Source organism: Gallus gallus, chromosome 4 (genome assembly GCF_016699485.2).
Source record: "Gallus gallus isolate bGalGal1 chromosome 4, bGalGal1.mat.broiler.GRCg7b, whole genome shotgun sequence".
NCBI classification, from domain to species: Eukaryota; Metazoa; Chordata; class Aves; order Galliformes; family Phasianidae; genus Gallus; species Gallus gallus.
In genome coordinates, this window is record NC_052535.1 from 24,951,163 (window position 1) to 24,970,696 (window position 19,534).

Sequence of the window (19,534 nt, forward strand, 5' to 3'; positions counted from 1 at the left end):
CTGTTAAGTGTCAGCCCCTGAACTTACTTGTGTAAAATCATAGAATGGCTTGGGTTGGAAGGGACCTCAAGGATCATGAAGCTCCAACCTCCCTGATGCATGCAGGGCTACCAACCTCCGTATCTAATACTAGACCAGGCTGCCCAGGGCCCCATCCAAAGAGGCCTTGAACACCTCCAGGGATGGGGCATCCACAACCTCTCTGGGCAGCCTGTGCCAGCACCAGTCCGAGTTCCAGAAACACCTTTCCCTGATTTACTAATCTGTATCTACTAGTTTCCAGAGATTCTCAGTTTGAGATTCTGGGCCAAACAAATTCTAAGACAGTGTTTCAGTAGAGTAGAATTTAAATTAAATCATCTGAAATACATAAACGTAAGACTTCTCCATGACTGAAATCAAGGTTGTACTAATTAAGACTCACTGGACAAAAACAAGAGAAAACAACTGAGACTGAAAAAAACTGAGGAATGTCCGCGGACAGAATTTGCTAACTTTGGTGCACAGAAGCACAGTAAAGTGACTTCAATGTGCACTCCAGCTTTGGAGCGGGAGGAGAGAAAAAAAAAAGACCTAAGCCACACAAAACCACAGCACTTTCTCACCCAAATTAACATAAACAATTTCCAATAATTATACACTCCCAGTTTGTATATTCAGAGGTATATAAACATGCTACACACTTTGCATATACATTAATGTATATGTGATTTGTCAAAGTGATTATGTATATATGTTAAGAAGTAATTATACACTTATCACGCCTTCTTAATAGGCATACCCTTCTGCAACTATGATCAAATTTTCCTAAGATTTGATATAACAATTCTGCATAAAAACACTTGTTTGGAGAAACTGGGCAGAAAGTTTGCAGCCTCTTACTCCTGCACATTTTCGTCGCTCCAAACCATGATGATGGAAAGCAGCACGGCAACATAGTAAGGCCACAAACTATCAAACAATATTAGCTGTAGAACTCAACCCTAAAATTAATTCAGTGGAAAAAGGTTTTGTTTCCTATTTGATTAGTAAATCCTTCCTGTAAAATGCTTATACCTATAAATCAAGACAGCCACTGTTTTCTTTCCCTCATGAAATGACAGTAGTAGACTCAACCAGCTTTTGACAAGGTTGGTAGATAAGACACAAAGGAAGAGTAAAATAAATAAATACTTTTTTTTAAAAAAATTACCTGATGCCAAGCCAGTTAGCGTGACTACGAGCCATCCTGACCATGCATCATACAAACTTTTTGTCATCTCCCATGCTGATTCTTTCTTCTTGCTGTTAATCTGCAGAGAGAAATCATTACGCATAGTTGTTTTTTCCCAATAACGTGAGAACGCAAAAACTATAAATATGTTATGCACATAGCTGAAATTTGTCCTTAGCTTGTTTTTATGAGTATCCAACTGTCTTAGGATTTTTTTCATACTGTTAAGGAAGAGAGGAACTATGTGCGACAAACAAAGGGAGTGAGAAAGAAAAATAAATAAATAAAAATAATAAGAAAGCAGAATACTAGGCAAGGAAATCCAGACAAGAATTACCATCCCTAAAAGAAATGCATTTATTTTCAGAATCTCCGCCCTCCCACATCAGCTTTCTGCAGTAGTATGTCTTTCAAAATACATCCTTCCCTCCCTTACATCTCTGATTACGTGGCTAGACATTCTCCTGTCATTCAGGGCATATTTATAAATTTCTTCATAGTTCTGTAACTATAAATCTTGACCTGTCTTGTCCAACTTCTCTGGTCTCAGATGTTAAAATAAGTAACAGCTGTGAGACTTCACTTTACATAATCTATTCCCAGATGAGATCTGTCTCGCCATGATTTGGTGAGTCCTATCACTCTATCCACTTGCATATCCACTAGATACTAACATACACATTTGCGCATGAACACATTTAGAAATCAAATTATGAAATAAAGCATCGCACGGAAAACTTCTTTTGCTTTTCAAAAAAGCATTCTATCACAGTACATATGTTCACAAATCAACTGCCCAAGGACCTTCCACCCCCCAAAAAACTATAGACAGTGGAACTGCAGATGCTTTGCTTTTCGGACTGGTGTAAATCATGACAGAGTAAAAACACTGCATTCATCCTACATTTGCTTCCAGAAAGCTAAAAACTGATGTCCTCAAAGAAAGGAGGATAACTACAGAATGTTGAATGTGAAAAAGTCTCTTTCCTGACTCCTCCCTACAATTATGACTCATTTTTAACTATTCATTTTGATCAGCTAAAAATATTTCAGGAGAGATTTCATCTCCAAATTTGTTTTGTTTTTTGGGCAATTTAATGTAAGCATTCCAAGAGTTTTGCAGTCAAGTTCCAAACAGTGTATTTCCTCCCAAAAGATTATTAAACAAGTCTGTTAAATGACTATCTTGTCCAACAGTAATACAGCCGGAGCCCAGTTCATGAAAGAACTTGCAGCAGAGAACACTGACGAAGGTGAATGGCCTCAACTTAGAAGACCAGATGAAGAAATCAAGTTTTGGGATGGGAGAGTGGACAAGACATTCCCTATACATATTGGGTCCACCGTTTTTTGTTAAACATATACATGCTAATAAGTGTTTTTAGATATGAGAATTTTCACTTTTCACAGTCAAAACAACCACAGCACTACACAGCAGTAGCACAAACGCACTTGTACAGTACAGGTATCACCACGAGCACTATCAGACTACTACAAATTCATCTATGGTGGAAAACAGCCTTAAGTATACAACAACTGCAAGCAAAACAGTACTGTAAAACTGTAGCGGGGGGGGGACGGACATAGTGAGGAGGGACGTAAAGCATAACTATTCCCACTCAGTTAAATTACTGCTTCTTTTTCAAGTCATAATGCTGTTGCAAGACTGCAGGTATCAGTGAATCAGTGCTTTCTTTATAGTATGAGGATCATTCCAGTTGATATAAATACCTAGAAATTTAAAGTCTGCATATATTTATATCCATTACTAACCCAGACCTAGACTCCATCACCCAAATAAACATGTCTTCCAAGTATTGTTATTGATCTCATGTACCCGTCTATGCCTTTCTCTGTCTTTGCACTTCTCTCGAACCCAGTCAATGGTATGGAAGTCATCGTACGTTCCTACTCCAGGAATTGGTTCATCCAGAAGATCCAGTAAATGTGTTGAACTGTTGATGCTTCCTCCATTTGTCATTGTATAATGAGTTCCTGTGGCAGAGGAAAGACAAAAATTCAGTAATAAACTGGAGTACTCTAACGTTCATGACACAGCATATAAAATTACTGTGCAAGTAATTAAGACACTTCCTGTAATACGTGTATGTTATTTCATTTAGCTGTTTTTTTTTTGTCATTCAACTGTAGGTTAAATTTTCACATTAGCAACTTCATCTTTTATGTTGTTTAAATAGAGATTAATGAATCACAGTCAAAGTATTGTTCCACTTTGTGTGCAGACTCCTGAGAAATTTCAGTAGAACCAGGTGAAAAAATGAGTGGCTCAGACGCGTTTCACTTGAAATTTATTTCTGTTTATGAACAGCTAGAGGAAAAATTGACTAAGAAAACAAAATCAGATAGTATATGAAGTTCATAGCACCTCAAGTTGCTAGTTATTTCTCAGTATTCATACTGTTGTTCACCACTCTCCTACATATCTGAATTAAACCTAAAGTATTATCAACAGATCATATGAGTGCAGCTAGAAAGTAAAAGAAAGTCAAGCAAGTATGTTTGTGGGCTTTTTTCCTTATTTCAGGCAACTCACAGAACAGACCTGCGTCATGAAAAGTTGGAAATTCTCTAAATAGAAAATGACTTCTACCAATTTTTCATCCTAATTCCTTTGCAGCCCGTTTACACAGCAAAACCCCCCAGTAGTATTTCTTTCAGTGATCAGACTAAAAAGAGCATGACGACTATAGAGAATTTTTCCTTCCTCCAAAGAGGAGCAAAAAGTTGTTGTCCTTTTAAGCTTACATATGTCAGCAATTCTGCAATATCTTTCTATATTTTGAGTTCCTGTGGTACATTTACAGACTCCAAGTATAATTTTCTTCTGGATATCTGTCTGAACGTAGCGTGGCTATAGCATGGCCATCATTCCCCCACCCTGAGTGCTTCTGCAGCAGTAAATGCCATAAAGAGAACATTTATATTGAAGTTAAAACTGACAGGGATGATTTAAAGAGTAGTTACTCTCACTTGTTTGACCACAAAAATAAATAATTAAATAAATGATTTGTATTTGGCCAATGCATACAGTATACCACAATAATGTCTACTCTTAAAGATGAAATCACAAGTTGGCCAGTGCTACTGTCAGCTCAGATGGGCTCAGCTTCTTGGTGGCATTAGGATTTTTCAACACATCAAAACAAATCTTCAAAGATCCAACCTGGAAACTGTTTCTAAAGGCTATGAATGCCAAGTTCACCAGCGCCAGCCCTAACCAACAACTGCCAATGAAAGTTCATTTAAAGTACACTTTTTTCCCTTTAAATTTGCTAAGCCTGAACTTTAGCAACAACAGTGCAACACAAAGCATTACAGTCATGCCTAAAGGTGTGCCTCCACCACCTATTGCTCAAGAGCTCTTGTTTACAGCTGCTATATAATGCAGTGTTTATCTGGATGTTTCCTTAGTGGTGAAAGACAAGAAAATTATAATAAAAAATCCTTCTAAGATCAAATGCAATCTAAAATTTTCAAGATACAAAAAACTGTGGTTTTGTATTGACAACCTTACTTCATTGTTTATATATAGACAAGCTTAGAGTTCTATAAAAATGTTAGTTTACTTATTTACTTATTTAATTTATATTTAATGTTGATGAATGCAAATGCAGAAGACTCCTCCTCAACAAAGCCAACATCTCTCATGCTAGCCTGGCTGACATGGCTCTCAATTGTTTTTTCCTCCAGTCTAAGCCATATTAAATTCTTCAACAACTCTCCACCATAACCTCAAAGTCTCTTCCCAAAGCTGTGGCTGGTGACTCTTACAGCAGATATGAAGAAGCATTACCTGTGCTTCAGTTAATAAAAGCTTAACAACAATGTGAAAAGTGAATGTGAAAAGCTTGCTCTAGGATAAGGGATTCTATTCTCTCGCTATTTCCAATTTTGGTAACTAGGAAAGAAGTCTAACATACACACCTGACTCCTCAAAAGGGTAGGATCTCCTGGATGAGACAGTAAGCAAAGTCACACTGCAATGATTAGTTTAGATCTCAAATTTTGAGAACTTAGGGAAAAAAAAAAAAAAAAAAACCAACCAGAAGGCATATTGAAAGTATTATTTTTACATGAAATTAACCTTTCACAAAGCAAGGGGACATACACTACAATTCAGCCACAGCTTAATTATTAATCTGTAACATTTCACTGAAATTAAGCAGTTTCCAGAACCTGGGTGAGCACAGTAGAACAAAAGCTTGCCTTTGCCCCAGAGCGTGGTTTTACGTCCTGCTATACATGAAACAGTATCAGGCTATAGGGAGTATGCCTTGTGCAACGTAAGGGCAAAGGGCAGCTGAGAGCTAGAAAACCTCACAAACAGCAGTGGCTGATTTGATATATATCACAAGGTGCAGAACCAGATTCCTTCCAGGGAAACCATCAGGGATTGCACCACACATTGTACAGACAGCACTTGCGCAGGATAACAATGAATGGCTGTTGCCTGAACAAAATAAAAATGCCACTGAAATTGTGCCAATTCCACACTTTGCCAGCATTTGCTAAGTCACAGGATGGGATACGTGTGGCACATCAAACACCGGAATACAAATGATTACTGAATGGTAGTGAGGAGATGCAGAACAAGATGTGAAGCTGAAGAGGTGACTTCCTTAAATACAGCGCTTGAATGCAGCCCATTAGCTATTATATTGTGCCAAATGAGAAACAGACTGCAGTGACACTCTGCACTAGAGTGTGGTAGAAAGGCCACTCTGTAGAAGAGCATCAAGAGGATAACTGTGTAAGAGCTGACAATCAGTATGTAAGATACAGTCTGACAGTGGTAGGATGGGACATTCTCTAGCTAATATAATGATATATTGCCTACAAGTATTCCAAAGCAGAATTTAGAGAAATATATCTTTACAATATTCAACACCTTTCAAATGTCTGCATCCCTTTCTTTCCTTCCTTCTCTAGCACTCCACTCCAGAAGTAGTTCCTTCCAGCTATGACTATAATGATGTTCGTAAGCATAAACACATGCAAAATTTCATCATTGTCATGCCACCTTCATTATTTTATTTTCAATTTAAAGACTGTGTTTAAATCCTTATCGTTCATATGTCTTTTTCAACACAACAGTCTAGCCTCCAAGCAGGAAATTATTAATTACCACAGAAGGTAATTAATACCTTGTACAGCCTCTAGCTATACCAACACCATTTTCCAGATGCACATACCTAAGTTGCAATTTGGCTATAAAGAAAGTCTTATTTATTTTTTCCTTCTTATGCATGAGTTTGCTTAAAGCTTTACTAGACTGGGAAGCTGATAGCAAAAATGACAAGCAGAACTTTTGTTATTATAGTTATTCCAAACTAACTCGTTACTACAGGGAGGCAAATAATAACATGCTGTTTCCCGCAGAGCCTCAGTGTAACTCATCTCAGACCCTCAATATAACTCATAGGAAATGTTATGAAGTGAATTTGGCACAATCCTTCCACACTTCACAAAACTTCAGGAGCCAAGTTAGCTGGCCCTCCTTAGAGTTCTTGCCCACCAGCATATTCACCAATCCTGTATTCTCAGCTCACAGCTAGTGAGCTTCTCCATCACACACTGCAAGTTTGCAGACCTTAAAAGCTTCTAGACAATAAAAGTAATGTGCTTCTTCTGAGAAGGGGGATTGCCTTTTTCAGGTGATTCAACTCCTGTTGGTCTGTCATGACCTATTCCCAGGAAGGTAACTGACTTCTGTAATCCTTCCATGTGCACAGCTCCAAGCCTTCAGCACAATCCTTACACAGCAACCAGATCTGGCAGTGATGAAATATCACTTCAAGTGAAGTGGAGTAACAAAACAAAAGCAACCAACACATGTACAACTGATTAAACAACTTCATATTTAGTCACAACTCTCAAACAAGAAACTCAGCTTTTTAACTACTGGCATACTTGCAATAACATGTCCAAATTAATGATCAGAATCACAGCCCTGAGGAGTATTTTACACAGCCTACTGAAGTAAATGTTTTGTAGCATCTTCACCTCACCACAAAAAAAACCAAAAAACCCAACGAACACACACACACACACCCCAAAACCCTCCACAGACCTAACCAACAATCCAACAACAAAATAAACCATGAATATGAAGAGGCAAATGTTGAGACTGTCTTAGTTGGATTCCAAGCTCCCAGTTCCGGTAGTTTCAATAAAGTATCTTGCAACATGCTGGAATAAAAACCTGTAATAAGTGCTAAGGAGTTGGACTTGGTGATCTACGAGTCCCTTCCAACCTAGGACATTCTGTGATTCTGTGATTCAGGTGAACTGTAAGACGCTGCATCTTGGTAGGCCTGATCAGAACAACGTACAGCAAAACCATGGACAAAGCTGGAAAAGGGAAGTAGATTCCAACGGCATAAAACTACTCATCTCTCAAGAAGTGCTTTGTTTGTAAATGAGAAGAAAAAATACCATCCAAAATAACTTGTGCGGATGCTTGATGGAGAAAGCAATCCTTGCAGGAACTGTCATACGCCACACTGTTCCTCATAATTTCCCTCTAAACATGAACAGATATAACACAGCCATTGGCTCCAAACACTGATCCAACTTACATTTGTTTGGCTAGTCTCCAGGCAGGAATCAAGAAATTACAAAATGAATATTTTGCTATACTCACACAAGTTGTCTCAGATGTTACAGCTTTCTCCTTACCTTTTGCCCCCTTGAAGCAAGGAATCTCCCTTTCCTTACACTCTATACAAATGCCTCACATAAGCTGTTCACAATATTGACTGACAATCAAACTATGACAAAACACATGACTAAAAGTTGATTTATGTACATTACAAAGCATTTGTAATGTGCTACGTAAGGTACTTCTACCTCCTGCAGTAGTGATCCCTCATAGTCTGGCAACTTCAATTGCCAGAATTCACTTGCCAATTCAATCCCGGATTTTGTTTGTTTGTTTTTAAAGGAAGATACCTGTTTTGAGCTAATTCTTTTAAAAAGAAAAAGGCAAAGACAAATACCTTTAGAACAAGAGCAAATCATTACTGACTCATTCACTGTGACACAGTTCAAAAGTTTCACAGATAAAGCATTTCAGAGCACTAATAAATCAAAACGTTAATGGCTGACAGTCGTGAGGTTGCATTTCTCATTTAGAATCATAGAATCAGAATCACAAAGGTTGGAAAAGACCCACAGGATCATCCAGTCCAACCATTCACCCACCACCAATGGTTCTCACTAAACCATGTCCCTCAACACAACGTCCAAACAGATCGTTTCACAGATCTCCCAAAACAAGTGCTCAGCGAAGGAATTCATTAGATCATAAACGTCTTTAGGGTACTCCTATCCTTGTCCCTGGTATAAAGAACTGAAAAGCCAATTGATCTAGGTTCTTACTTCCTGGGGTTCTCTCCTCTGGGGATGCACTTGGTTCCAGTTTCCACATTATGATTCCCAACACTCAAAAACTTTAAGAAATGAGGGATCACATGCTTCAGTTATGTAAGTATACTGTTTCACACAAGAAAGGGGTTTTTATAACATATTTGATGCTCCCAATTCCTGCATAGCTGTTCAAGAATCTTTCCTGACTGTTTCCTCAGCAGAACATCAATATTTAATACAAATACTCAAATAGTGTTTCCTGGGTAAGCAAACAGCGTATAATAGATTTTTATGAGGTTCTGAACCACGTGCTTATCTGAACAATTACCCAATATTGACTATAGAAGAAATCTACATGGACACAGCTTCCACAGAAGTCAGAACATGAACATGACCAGACTCAAGAGGGTGGCTGGTAAGCAAGAGACCAGAACATTATCATAAATTCTAAGACCCCTTACATACATCATACAGCACATAATCTGCATCTTCTGAATGCATGTCACAAAATACTCAGCTTGCATCAGCTTAGAGCATTTTCTGAAATGAAACACCTCTCAGGACACAGCAATGCAGCAAGGCTGAGCTCATCTTCTTTTTCCCATTTCTACCTCCCACTCTTGGGCATACACTTCCACTCTCACCCCTGGATCAGCTCTGTCACATCATGAGTCTGCACAGTAAACCAGTCTAACGTGCTAATGCAACTAAGTAGGCAAAAGCATAATTGCCATTAAACGGACCTAGAGCCAAGGTGCTGTGCTTCCAGCCAAGAACAGAGAGAGAAGAGATGGGGAATGGTAAACAGGCTCACTCTTTTCCACAGCAACAAACTATCAGACCAGTTACACCAAAATACATAAACGGATCCTTGGGGTCTTGTTAAATTTTAATTATGTCTTTCTGCTGGAAACAATTCAGAACTCCTACATCAATATTAATGTCCAGCCAGTATACAGCAATATCTGTTTCACAGAGCTCAAAATCCCCAAAGATGACTGTTTAAAAAGGTTTCAAAACTGTGAACAAAATAGATAAACAATGTCAATAGATTCAGGTTAGATATAAGGATTTTTGTCTTTTACCATGAGGGTGTTGAGGCACTGGAACAGGTTGCCCAGTGATGTGGTTGATGCCCCATCCTTGCAGACTTTCAAGGTGAGGCTGGATAAGGCCCTGGGCAGCCTGATGTAGCTGTGCTGTCCCTGTGCACTGCCAGGGAGTTGGACTAGATGGCCTTCAGAAGTCCCTTTCAACACTAGGAATTCTATAATTCTGTGACAACTGAACCAATGTCAGAACAAGTACAGGACCCAATCTCTCCGAGGTGTTTCTCTGTAATCTACTTAATGCTAACACACTAGTTTGCTACAGCTCACACATCCCTTTCTCCAGGAGATGCACAACTACACAGTACGCTACTCAGCTGCAGTCCTTCTGGCTGACATCCATGCAGTGTATTTCATTTGGGTTACTTTAAGCGGTGTGAAAGGAGGAAAAAAATGTACTGCTGTGAGTGAAAATGAAGCTAATCAGTTTACACCAGAGGCTGGAATAAGCCCTCCCTGACAGGCCCATACAAACCTGCTGAGTGCTAAAATCAGCAGGGGCTGTATCTTTCCAGAAGCCAGATACTAATCCAAGGCTTTGCTTCACCCGTGTGTCCTTGGGCATTAGGTAGCAAGGGGAACGAAGTCAGGGAAGAGTCCTGAATGCAATGCATACTATAAGGATCGTTTACACTTACAACAAAGAAGATTTGTATGCACAAGGTACATATCAGTGCCTGAGCTGCTTTCCGTATCCACACTCAGACTTCAAAATAGAAGGCTTTCAGTGAGAGGAGAAAAAAAAAGGAAACAACTGGCAATTTATTTAAATTTGTCAGTAATCACTCAAAAAAAACAACCATTAAGCATTATTGTCTTTTCAAGGCTAGAAATAACTTCTAAACTTCAGTATGTGAAGCACAGTATGCTATGCTGTCAGTATGGTCTACCTGGACTTCAGTAAGGCCTTTGACACTGTCCCCCACAGAATCCTCATGGAGAAGCAGGTTGCCCCTGGTTTGGATGGGCATGCGCTCTGCTGGGTGAAACACTGCTGGATGGCTGGGCCCAAAGAGTTGTGGTCAATGGAGTTAAATCCAGTTGGTGGCCAGTCACGAGCACTGTCCCCCAGGGCTCGGTACTGGGGCTGCTTCTATTTAACATCTTTATTAATGATCTTGATGAGGGGATTGAGTGCACCTTCAGTAAGTTTGCAGATGACACCAAGCTGGGAGGGAGTGTTGATCTGCCTGAGTGGAGAAAGGTACTACAGAGGGACCTGGATAGACTGGATCAATGGGCCAGGGTAAACTGTATGGCCTCAATAGGGCCAAGTGTCAGGTCCTGCATTTTGGTCACAACAACTCCACGCAACCCTGCAGGCTTGGGGAGGAGTGGCTGGAAAGCTGCCTGATGGAAAAGATCCTTGGTGTACTGATGGACAGTCAGCTGAATATGAGCCACCAGTGTGCCCAGGTGGCCAAGAAGGCCAATGATATCCTGGCTTGTATCAGGAATGGTGTGGTGAGCAGGACTAGGGAAGTCATCCTGCCTCTGTACTCGGTACTGGTGAGGCCTCACCTTGAGCGCTGTGTTCAGTTCTGGGCACCTCAGCACAGAAAAGACATTGAGGTGCTGGAGCAGGTCCAAAGAGGGGAAACAAGGCTGGTGAAGAGCTTGGGGAATATTCCCTACGAGGAGCAACTGAAGGAACTGGGGCTGCTTAGTCTGGAGAAGAAGAGGCTGAGGGGAGACCTTATTGCTCTCTTCAAGTATCTAAATGGTGATTATAGGAAAAGCAGGGCTGGTCTCTTCTCACTGGTGACAGGACAAGGTGAAATACAGTCAAGTTTTGCCAGGGGAGATTTAGGTTGGATATAAGGAACAACTTCTTTACAGAAAGGGTTGTTAAGCACTGGAATAGGCTCCCCAGGGAAGTGGTTGAGTCACCATCCCTGAATGCGTTTAAAAACCATTTGGATGTGCTGCTCAGGGCCATGAGTTAGCAGAGAGTTGTTAGAGTTAGGGTAGTATGGTTAAGTTGTGGTTGGACTCTACGATCTTTAAGGTCTTTTCCAACCTCAGCAATTCTATGAATCTGTGCCAGAGTGTATCATTCACTACCACTGATAATCAATGACCATTACGTCTTTGAAATCAAGTAATACTTTACCCTTCGTGTACAGTTATGAATTTTCAGCCTCTTTAAGTTGATTTCCTAAACTGCATCAAATCATGTGTTTCACCAGCTACAAATTGCTCTCTGCTTTACAACCAAAACTCATACAAAATGAGTATAATATAGCAGCTGGAGAAAAAAAAAATCAGCTGGAAAATCTAATATAAGATATATAAGGAAAACAGGAAAACTTTGAGCAAGATTTAAAGAACAGGGAAAACAATCACAATGCTTTACGAAGCATTGAGTGATAATCCTCTCATTCCTTCTGGGAGAAAAGAACATCTAGTTTAAAAAAAAGTCTCTAAAAAGTAGGAGCTAACAAAGTTGTACGGGGGCACCTCAGCATGAAGCAAAGACTTCTGTAGACCCGGATGCACTGTAAGCACACAGGAATCTGAGAAAAAGGCAAAGTGGTAAAATACTGCTCAATATGTATCGCATGTTGAAAAATACAAATAGCTTTGGCTTTTACTTAGGTGGAAGAATCAGTTCTAGTTTCTTAGATGTAGGAGGAATAAAAAGGCTTTATTATTATAGACTGCTTTTGTCTTGAATTACACAGAGAGCGGAGCCCATGTTGTAACAAACAGTGACTTCAGGTGCGGAAGTGAAGCATTACAGGGATCCTCATGCTGTTAACTTTGCTGATTAAAAATGAGATGGACAGTGCAGGAAAAAGAAAAAAGCATAAAGATACGTGAAGTTACGTACAGCAAACATTACAAAAGGAAAGCAATCTAGCATCTAAGCTAACTGAGTCAAGACAACCAAAATTTAGATAATCAGATTTGTAAATGCTGCTGCATGTATGTAAGAGCTCCTTAGATATTCCCTTGGAAGGCAAAGACAGGATGCAACAAAAATAAGAATTCTGCTAATACGATTATTCCAAGTCAGGGCATGCTCAGGCCCAAGAAGAGCATAATACTGATTTCCTCGTTAGCTTTCTAGACACTAGTACATGGCAATGATTTCCACACTGCTAATAGCATACTGTGAGCAGTGGGATACTGTGACCCCCACTTTCATGCAGTGGCAGTTGGACCTTTAGTGCACAACAAATGAAGTATATTGCAAGTTGTTTTGTCTGACAAAAAAAATTACTAAAATGGTGGAATGTGGTATGCTGCTCTTCACGTGCATGTTTTTAATATCTCCTGCCTAGCGGCTCAATTGCAAATTATTAACAGCATAGCATTTCATTCATTTGGATTAAGGACTTCCAAAATGGAAAACGTGCTTAGGTATACATAACAAATATGATCGGGTTAGCAACCCCCAAGCTTGCTGGAGTTCCAGTTTTATTATTGACAACCTGGCTGCTAGGAACGTACTGCTACTGCTCATGTTTCAAACTTCTAAAGGATGGTAAAGTGAATGCTTATTTAGGAGGGGGGAAAAAAAGGAAAAAATAAAAGAGGATGGAAATCAAACATGTCCATGAATGGTTGGAAGATAAGCAAGATGTTGGTAACTGGGCACTATCAAATGGGTCCAGCTAGAAAGAATAACACAAATACACCGAAGGGGAAACAACTAACATGAAGAAAAAACATACTTATATTAAAGTAAGTGGCTTATATTATAAATTCTTCTGAAAATGCGTACGTCAGCTAACTCTCATCTATGCAAACCCAAATCAGGACTGCAAAATGCTTTCAAAAGGAGAGAAATAGCACTTTTAACTACCAAAGACGAAACCAGAATTGAGTTCCTGCAGTTATATTTCAGTATACCGCAGAGGGTAATGAGGTCTGAACTGAGGTGCTCCGTACTACATAAAGTATCGTGACAGAGCAAGTTAAACAGAGTCCAGATTAAAAGTATCAGTAATATATGTTGTTAGGTTTTTTTTTTTCTTCACCCTCTCCCATTTACTACTTGCTCTTTTAGGGAAAGATAAACCAACTAATCAATATATATTCTAAGAATCTTCATATTTTATCTTTCATGACATATTTGCACTAAGAAAACAAAATTACCTTCCTAATGCAAATCAGTGGGTCAGACATAATAATACGTTGCATTTCACTTCACCAAATGTTAGTAAAGTCTGTTAATTAAATCTTAAAATCCCCTAATGAGTTAAACAGTCATTTCATCATGGTTGGGGTGCAGCACTGTGGGTGAGCCACTGCATGAATTAGTGCAACAAATGCTTTGCTGTTACAAAGCAGTTTTGCAAGACATGAACGTTACTCTGCAGGACTTAAGTACTGTCAGGATGCAAATGAAGGAAAAAAATTCCACACGCTTGAACAACTAAGCTTGTTCTCTCTCAATATCTGTCCATTTTCTCCTCGCTTCTTACTCAATGCTCCAAGAACCTCGCAAGGAAAAACACCTCGGTAGCGGCCCATTCCACATTCACAGATAATATAAAGAAATGTTAAGAATACTGTAGGTTTCTGGTTTTATCTGTTGGCATTTTAAGCCTTGCTTTGGCAGCTAAATGACAGTAACAAGAATTACTGTGGTATTATAGAACAGCGTGAAGTACAAGCAAATTTTAATGAAATCTGTTGCACAAACTGTAAGGTCTGGAGAATCATTTTTCCTATGAGTCAGATGCACTTGACAAATTAAGATATGCAAGAAATTATGGCAGCGATGACAATTATGGAGTTCTGTTTGGTTTTCCTCTACGTTTGCTATAGTAAATAGAAGAAGAGCACCAGTAAGACGGGGTTTTGAAATACTGTATTGGAATATCAGAAGTACAAGCCTTAAGAGAATCCAATGGAACTGCAAAAAGTGACACATCACAGCGGGCGGTTCTTGCTGGCACCTACCAACGTCACCAAGGCATGAACACTCAGTCTGGCCCCAACAGAATTACAGAATTACATTACAGAATTTGTAGACCATCTAGAAGCTAGGCACTACTTAGATGCCAGATTACATTTCAACAAACATCAAACTAGAATCTGCAGAGCTCTGAAGTGTAATAACGTGTTTTGCAGTTTACGTACAGAAATAAGAGTTTATGAGGAAAGATGTAACGATACATTGAAGTACAGGGAAAAATACTAATCTGTGCGAAACGTATCTTTGTTCTCATCCTACCTCCTCTCTAACGCCACTGCCAGCACACATAAACGCTGATCGCTTCCTGATTTTGGATCAGCCAATTTAAACAAAGCTCCAGCAAGAAACGCGCTGTTCTCAAACAGAACGGCTTAGCTGTCAGGTCCAGCTAAAAAAGGAGACATGAGAACGTGAAGACATAACCGTAAGTCATCCTTACTGCAACTTCTCACCACAACAAAACCAAATATTTAAGAAACGCGTTCTGCTTGAAATGCGCAGTAAGAAACAAAAGGCGAGCTCACAAGAGGATTTCTCTCGGCACTGCTAACACCGGCTTGCTGCTAATCGGCTTCCTGGCCAAGCAACAGCGTGAGGAACCGCCACAAGCTCCGGTTCCGTAAGAGCTCAGCACCATCAGCTCGACTGACACGCTGCAACCCGCACAGCTTTGTTTTCACGCTATCAGAGACGCCACCAACGAGCCGAGCCCACAAGCACGCAGGGCAGGGCAACTGCAGAGCCATTCACAAGCACTGCGTTTCGGTTATCGGAGGGCCCGACACTAATGACTCGACGCGCTCCCGCTGATGCGGCCGGTCGCAGCCACAGCTCCGCTCTGTGCGACGACATGGCTTCGCTAATCAGCGCGGAGAAGGGCCGGGCCGAACGGCCGAGGACGGGGCTGTGCCCGCCGGGCAGCGCCGGCGCCCGCCGGACCCGAATGCCTCCCCCCGGCAGCAGCGGCCGGCCGCGACCGGAACCCGCCGCACTCAGCCGCCCCGTACCTCTTTTATGCAGCTCCCGGAGCGGAATGCCGTCTCCTCCGCCATCGTAGGGCAAGTACGGGTCGGAAGAGGCATCCATGGAGGCGAGGAGCTGCTCCCGCCCGCCGACGGAAGGGCCGCCCGGGCGCTCAGCGCAGCGCCGCTGCCATGTCGGCCGGGCCCAGCCTACCCGCCGCCGCCTCGCGCAGCGGCCGGCCCTGCCCCGCCCGCCTGACGTCAGCGGGAAGCGCCGCCGCCGCCACCCGTTACCTGAGCCCGCAGGTGCCGCGCCCCGGCGGGACGGTTCCGGCCGCTCGGAAGGAGCGCGGCGACAGCAGCTCGAGCCCCGAGCCCTGCGGTTCCGGGCCGGCGGGCGGCAGCAGCGGGGGGACGCAGGCAGCGGCCGCCGCCCGGCTCGAGGCTTCTGAGCTCATTTCGTTCGGCTTCCCGGAGCCGCTCCAGCGGGGTCTTCTTTGAACGGTTAAGCAGTTGTAAGCGTAGTTTATTTGGAAAGGACATAAAAGATGGAAATCGATGCGTTACCGCTGGGGGAGGGGAAGCCTGTCCCCGTTATTTCTATTGACAGCCCTCAAACACAAGAACAATGAACCCCGAGGAACAAATCTTCAGGTTTAATCACAAGTGCAAAACAGCAAAGCCAGGCCACCAAACACCCAGCTAGGACGGGCTGGTCTCTGCCGATGCTTTGTGATGACTGTTGAGGTATGAAGTCACTGTAACATCCACATTCGTGTTAAAAAGCTCCAAGGCCAAAGAAGCACACACAAACACCACCACCATGACAACAAACAAACCCGTGCTCCAAGCTACATTACACTGCGTGATGACAAAGTGCTCCAAGTCCCATAGAAATGCTAGGCACAAAGCTGGCACCAACCCACGTGTGCAAGAAATCTTTGCACGTTCTCTGTTCCGTATCCTGACAGTAACCAGAAAGAGTCGGTAATCCTATTAGAGGGCTCTAATAAAGAGTCATTTGCAGCAGGAAAACCACGGCAACAGTTTTTGTAATCTGAAAAAAGAGCCCTTACAGAATGAGCTGTTGGTGCATTTACTGTACGTTGATCACAGGAGACAACGCTATAAATTCAACTCCACGTTGGAGAAAATGTGAAATAAGGGTTACAAATAACTCATAGCACAGTCCGGAAGATCACCGCTAGTTTAAGATACTGCTACCAAAGGCCTCTGAACAGACAAGAATGCAATACAGCAGAGTAATGGCCAGCCTGTTAGCCTAAACTTGTTTGCTGCCCTGAGACACAGGCATATTTCCACAGAAGTCTACAATCCACCCCGAATTGCAAAAGGCAGAGGATGCAACTAGCTGGAAGTTGTATCTGATAAACTTTAGATAAGGGAAAAAATAATAGCAAAGTCTTCAATGTAAAACTGATACAATTCTGTGCTTGCTTCATACATTTTAGACCCTACCTAATATTAACTTGCAAAAGCTCTTTCAAGTTCACTGCTTGTAGATAAGCTGCCAAATACAGTTCTTTGTTAAAGAGTGTTAAAGCCCAACAGTCATTTTCCCTTCTCGGTTACCAGCAGCCCGTGTTCCCATTGTTTATAACCACCACCATGGCAGGTATTATTCTGCTCCCTACACCACAATGAGAGGTGTTTTATTATTGATGTTTTTTTAAACAACAAAGCAAAAAAGAAAAAGATATTGTGCAAGTTACCCTGATCTAAGGAAGGCAGCCTCTTCCCTTCCCCACTTCTCTAAGTCCATACAATTCAATACTTTCAAGATATTCTTTCTCTTCCATCACAACAATTATACACCAAGGCCTCTATCCCAGAATCCTCCTTGCCCAAATAACTTCATACACCTGAGTGCTCCTATTGTTCTCAACAGGCACATATTATGGTTAAGCATCACTTGGATGCATCAATCTTTGCAGACAAGAGCTTTAAGTCCATTGTTCTGGAAATATCACACCGTATTTGGATGACACACCTCTAAAATACAGTGAGAATGAAGAAAATTGCCTTAATCCTCCTCCTCCACATCTTTTTTTTTTCCTCCTCTTAAGAAGAGAGAGAAAAACACACATAAGATAGAGGAGCTGAATATATACGAACAAGTCAGAGGTTGGCCAGATCAGACTGACCCAGCAAAAGGTGATTTCAGCTGACAGACCAAGGCTGATAGAAAGAAGGGAAGCATTACAAAGCTGCAAAAGCCTCCTTAGCCAAGGCTGGAGAGAGAATCTTAATTGTGAAGCACTATGCCACCAGATCATACCAAGCTGAGTTTAAGTCAGCCAAACACCTTGCTACATATAAAGCAAACATCTCCTGTTCCCTCAATTACATGATTTATTCTAATCACAGAGCGTGTAATCTCATTGCATTGTGTAATGAAAATTAAAATCAGGTCTTTTATCAGACATGTGGTGTAAGGCTGATGATGCTGATTTTAACTAACAAGAGGTAACAGAAACGTGCCAGATAATTACAAATGTCACTGTGACTGATGCAAAAGATTTTGGCGACTCTGCTGTCATTTTCTTCCCTATTACTCAAAACAAAAGCTCCTCCTTCAACAGCTAAAAGATAATGTCATCTTGAAAATGCTACACAAGAGCTATCTCACAAAACAGCCATTCTACCAAACATTTTGAAATTAATTCAATCCATATACACCTTCAGTTCATGGTCATGTATGAAAGCATCCACTTATAACAGGGTACCGAAACACACCAAGTGTCCCAAACTCTACTGTTTCCCATTCTTTTTTCCTTCAATTCCTTTTCCTTCCTACTTTATTCTCCTGCCCTGTTTCTAATTTCCTCTTTCATTCACCCTTTTCTCAATCCATGTGACCAATCTAGCCCAGATCAAATCACTCTGCCATCTTGACGTCTCCTTTTACCTAACTTGTTTCAGTGTACTGATCCTGCAGCCCCCTCAGTCTGTTTTCATTCTGGTACAAAACCACGAAGCTTTCTTGTCTGGGTCCCACAAGGACAGGAGGAAGAAAACTAAAGACAATACAAGAAGGACAAACAGCCTTCTCCCAGTTCCCAGACAGGTCCAGGGTAAAATAACTTAAAGGTACAATCACAAGGAAGGAAAAACAGAACGAAAAGGTTCAGTTGCACACACTTCCAGATCAGACACAGCAGTTTGTTGTTGTTTTTTTCTTTCTTTTCCAAATTACAGAGACCCAAACTTATTTCATTCATTATAAAACCAGAGCTCAGCCACAACAGTATTGGCGAAAGGCTCCCCAGCTCTGTATCAAGCCACAGTACACAGTACACCTGTTACTGTTTCCACTGCCACCTCATCAAAAGCCTCAATGACACACCAGGGCAGGGAAATTTCAGACCTAACGCAATGCAAATGCAAACAAACTTAGAACATATCCTGCTACGTTCTTAAAGGCAGATGGGGCTTCAACAAAACAAGAGTCAAGGAAGCCCAGAGGAATGTGTTTAATGGTAATACATTCCAGGTTTTATTCTATTTGCATTTTATTATACAGAAAGAAAATTGTCTGTCTTCTTAATTTGACTTTCATTTTTTCCATAATTACTTGTTTCCTGCAAATTTGTTATTTAATTGTGCTCACAATCTTTTCACCCTGCAGAGAACACTTTATTCCAGGACTGAGCCTAACAAGCTTGCTTCTTCATTGGCCGAACACAGGTTCCTCAATTATATTTTACAACGTGGTGTAACTTCCAGTGGTGCTTTTTGTCACTGGCCAGACACAAGAGATAACTGAAGTCAAACCCAACTAGCAAACAACGCAGTAAAACAGGTCACACAGCCACAAGCACATTGTGTAATCAATTGTGAGATTGACTCCCCTCTTAGGGCAGCTGAACTTCACTGTGTGTCAGTGAAATATGAGCAAAGGCTCCCCTCT

General features: G+C 41.2%; 1 protein-coding gene across 11 annotated transcripts in view; it reads right to left on the reverse strand.

Annotated features, from left to right (window-relative positions):
- The window catches only part of CLCN3 (chloride voltage-gated channel 3), a 60,530-nt gene that overhangs the window by 19,193 nt on the left and 21,803 nt on the right, over window positions 1-19,534 (reverse strand). For 8 of the 11 annotated variants that reach the window (XM_015285384.4, XM_004940931.5, XM_420400.8 and 5 more), the window contains 2 exons: window positions 3,051-3,208; window positions 1,193-1,292 (listed from right to left, as the gene is read on the reverse strand). In XM_015285384.4, coding sequence (XP_015140870.1) covers window positions 1,193-1,292; window positions 3,051-3,208 — 258 coding nt within the window. Of the gene's footprint in view, window positions 1-1,192; window positions 1,293-3,050; window positions 3,209-14,899; window positions 15,612-15,648; window positions 15,820-19,534 lie in introns of those variants that run through there. The other 3 variants (XM_004940930.5, XM_004940929.5, XM_040699562.2) reach the window with 2 other exon arrangements.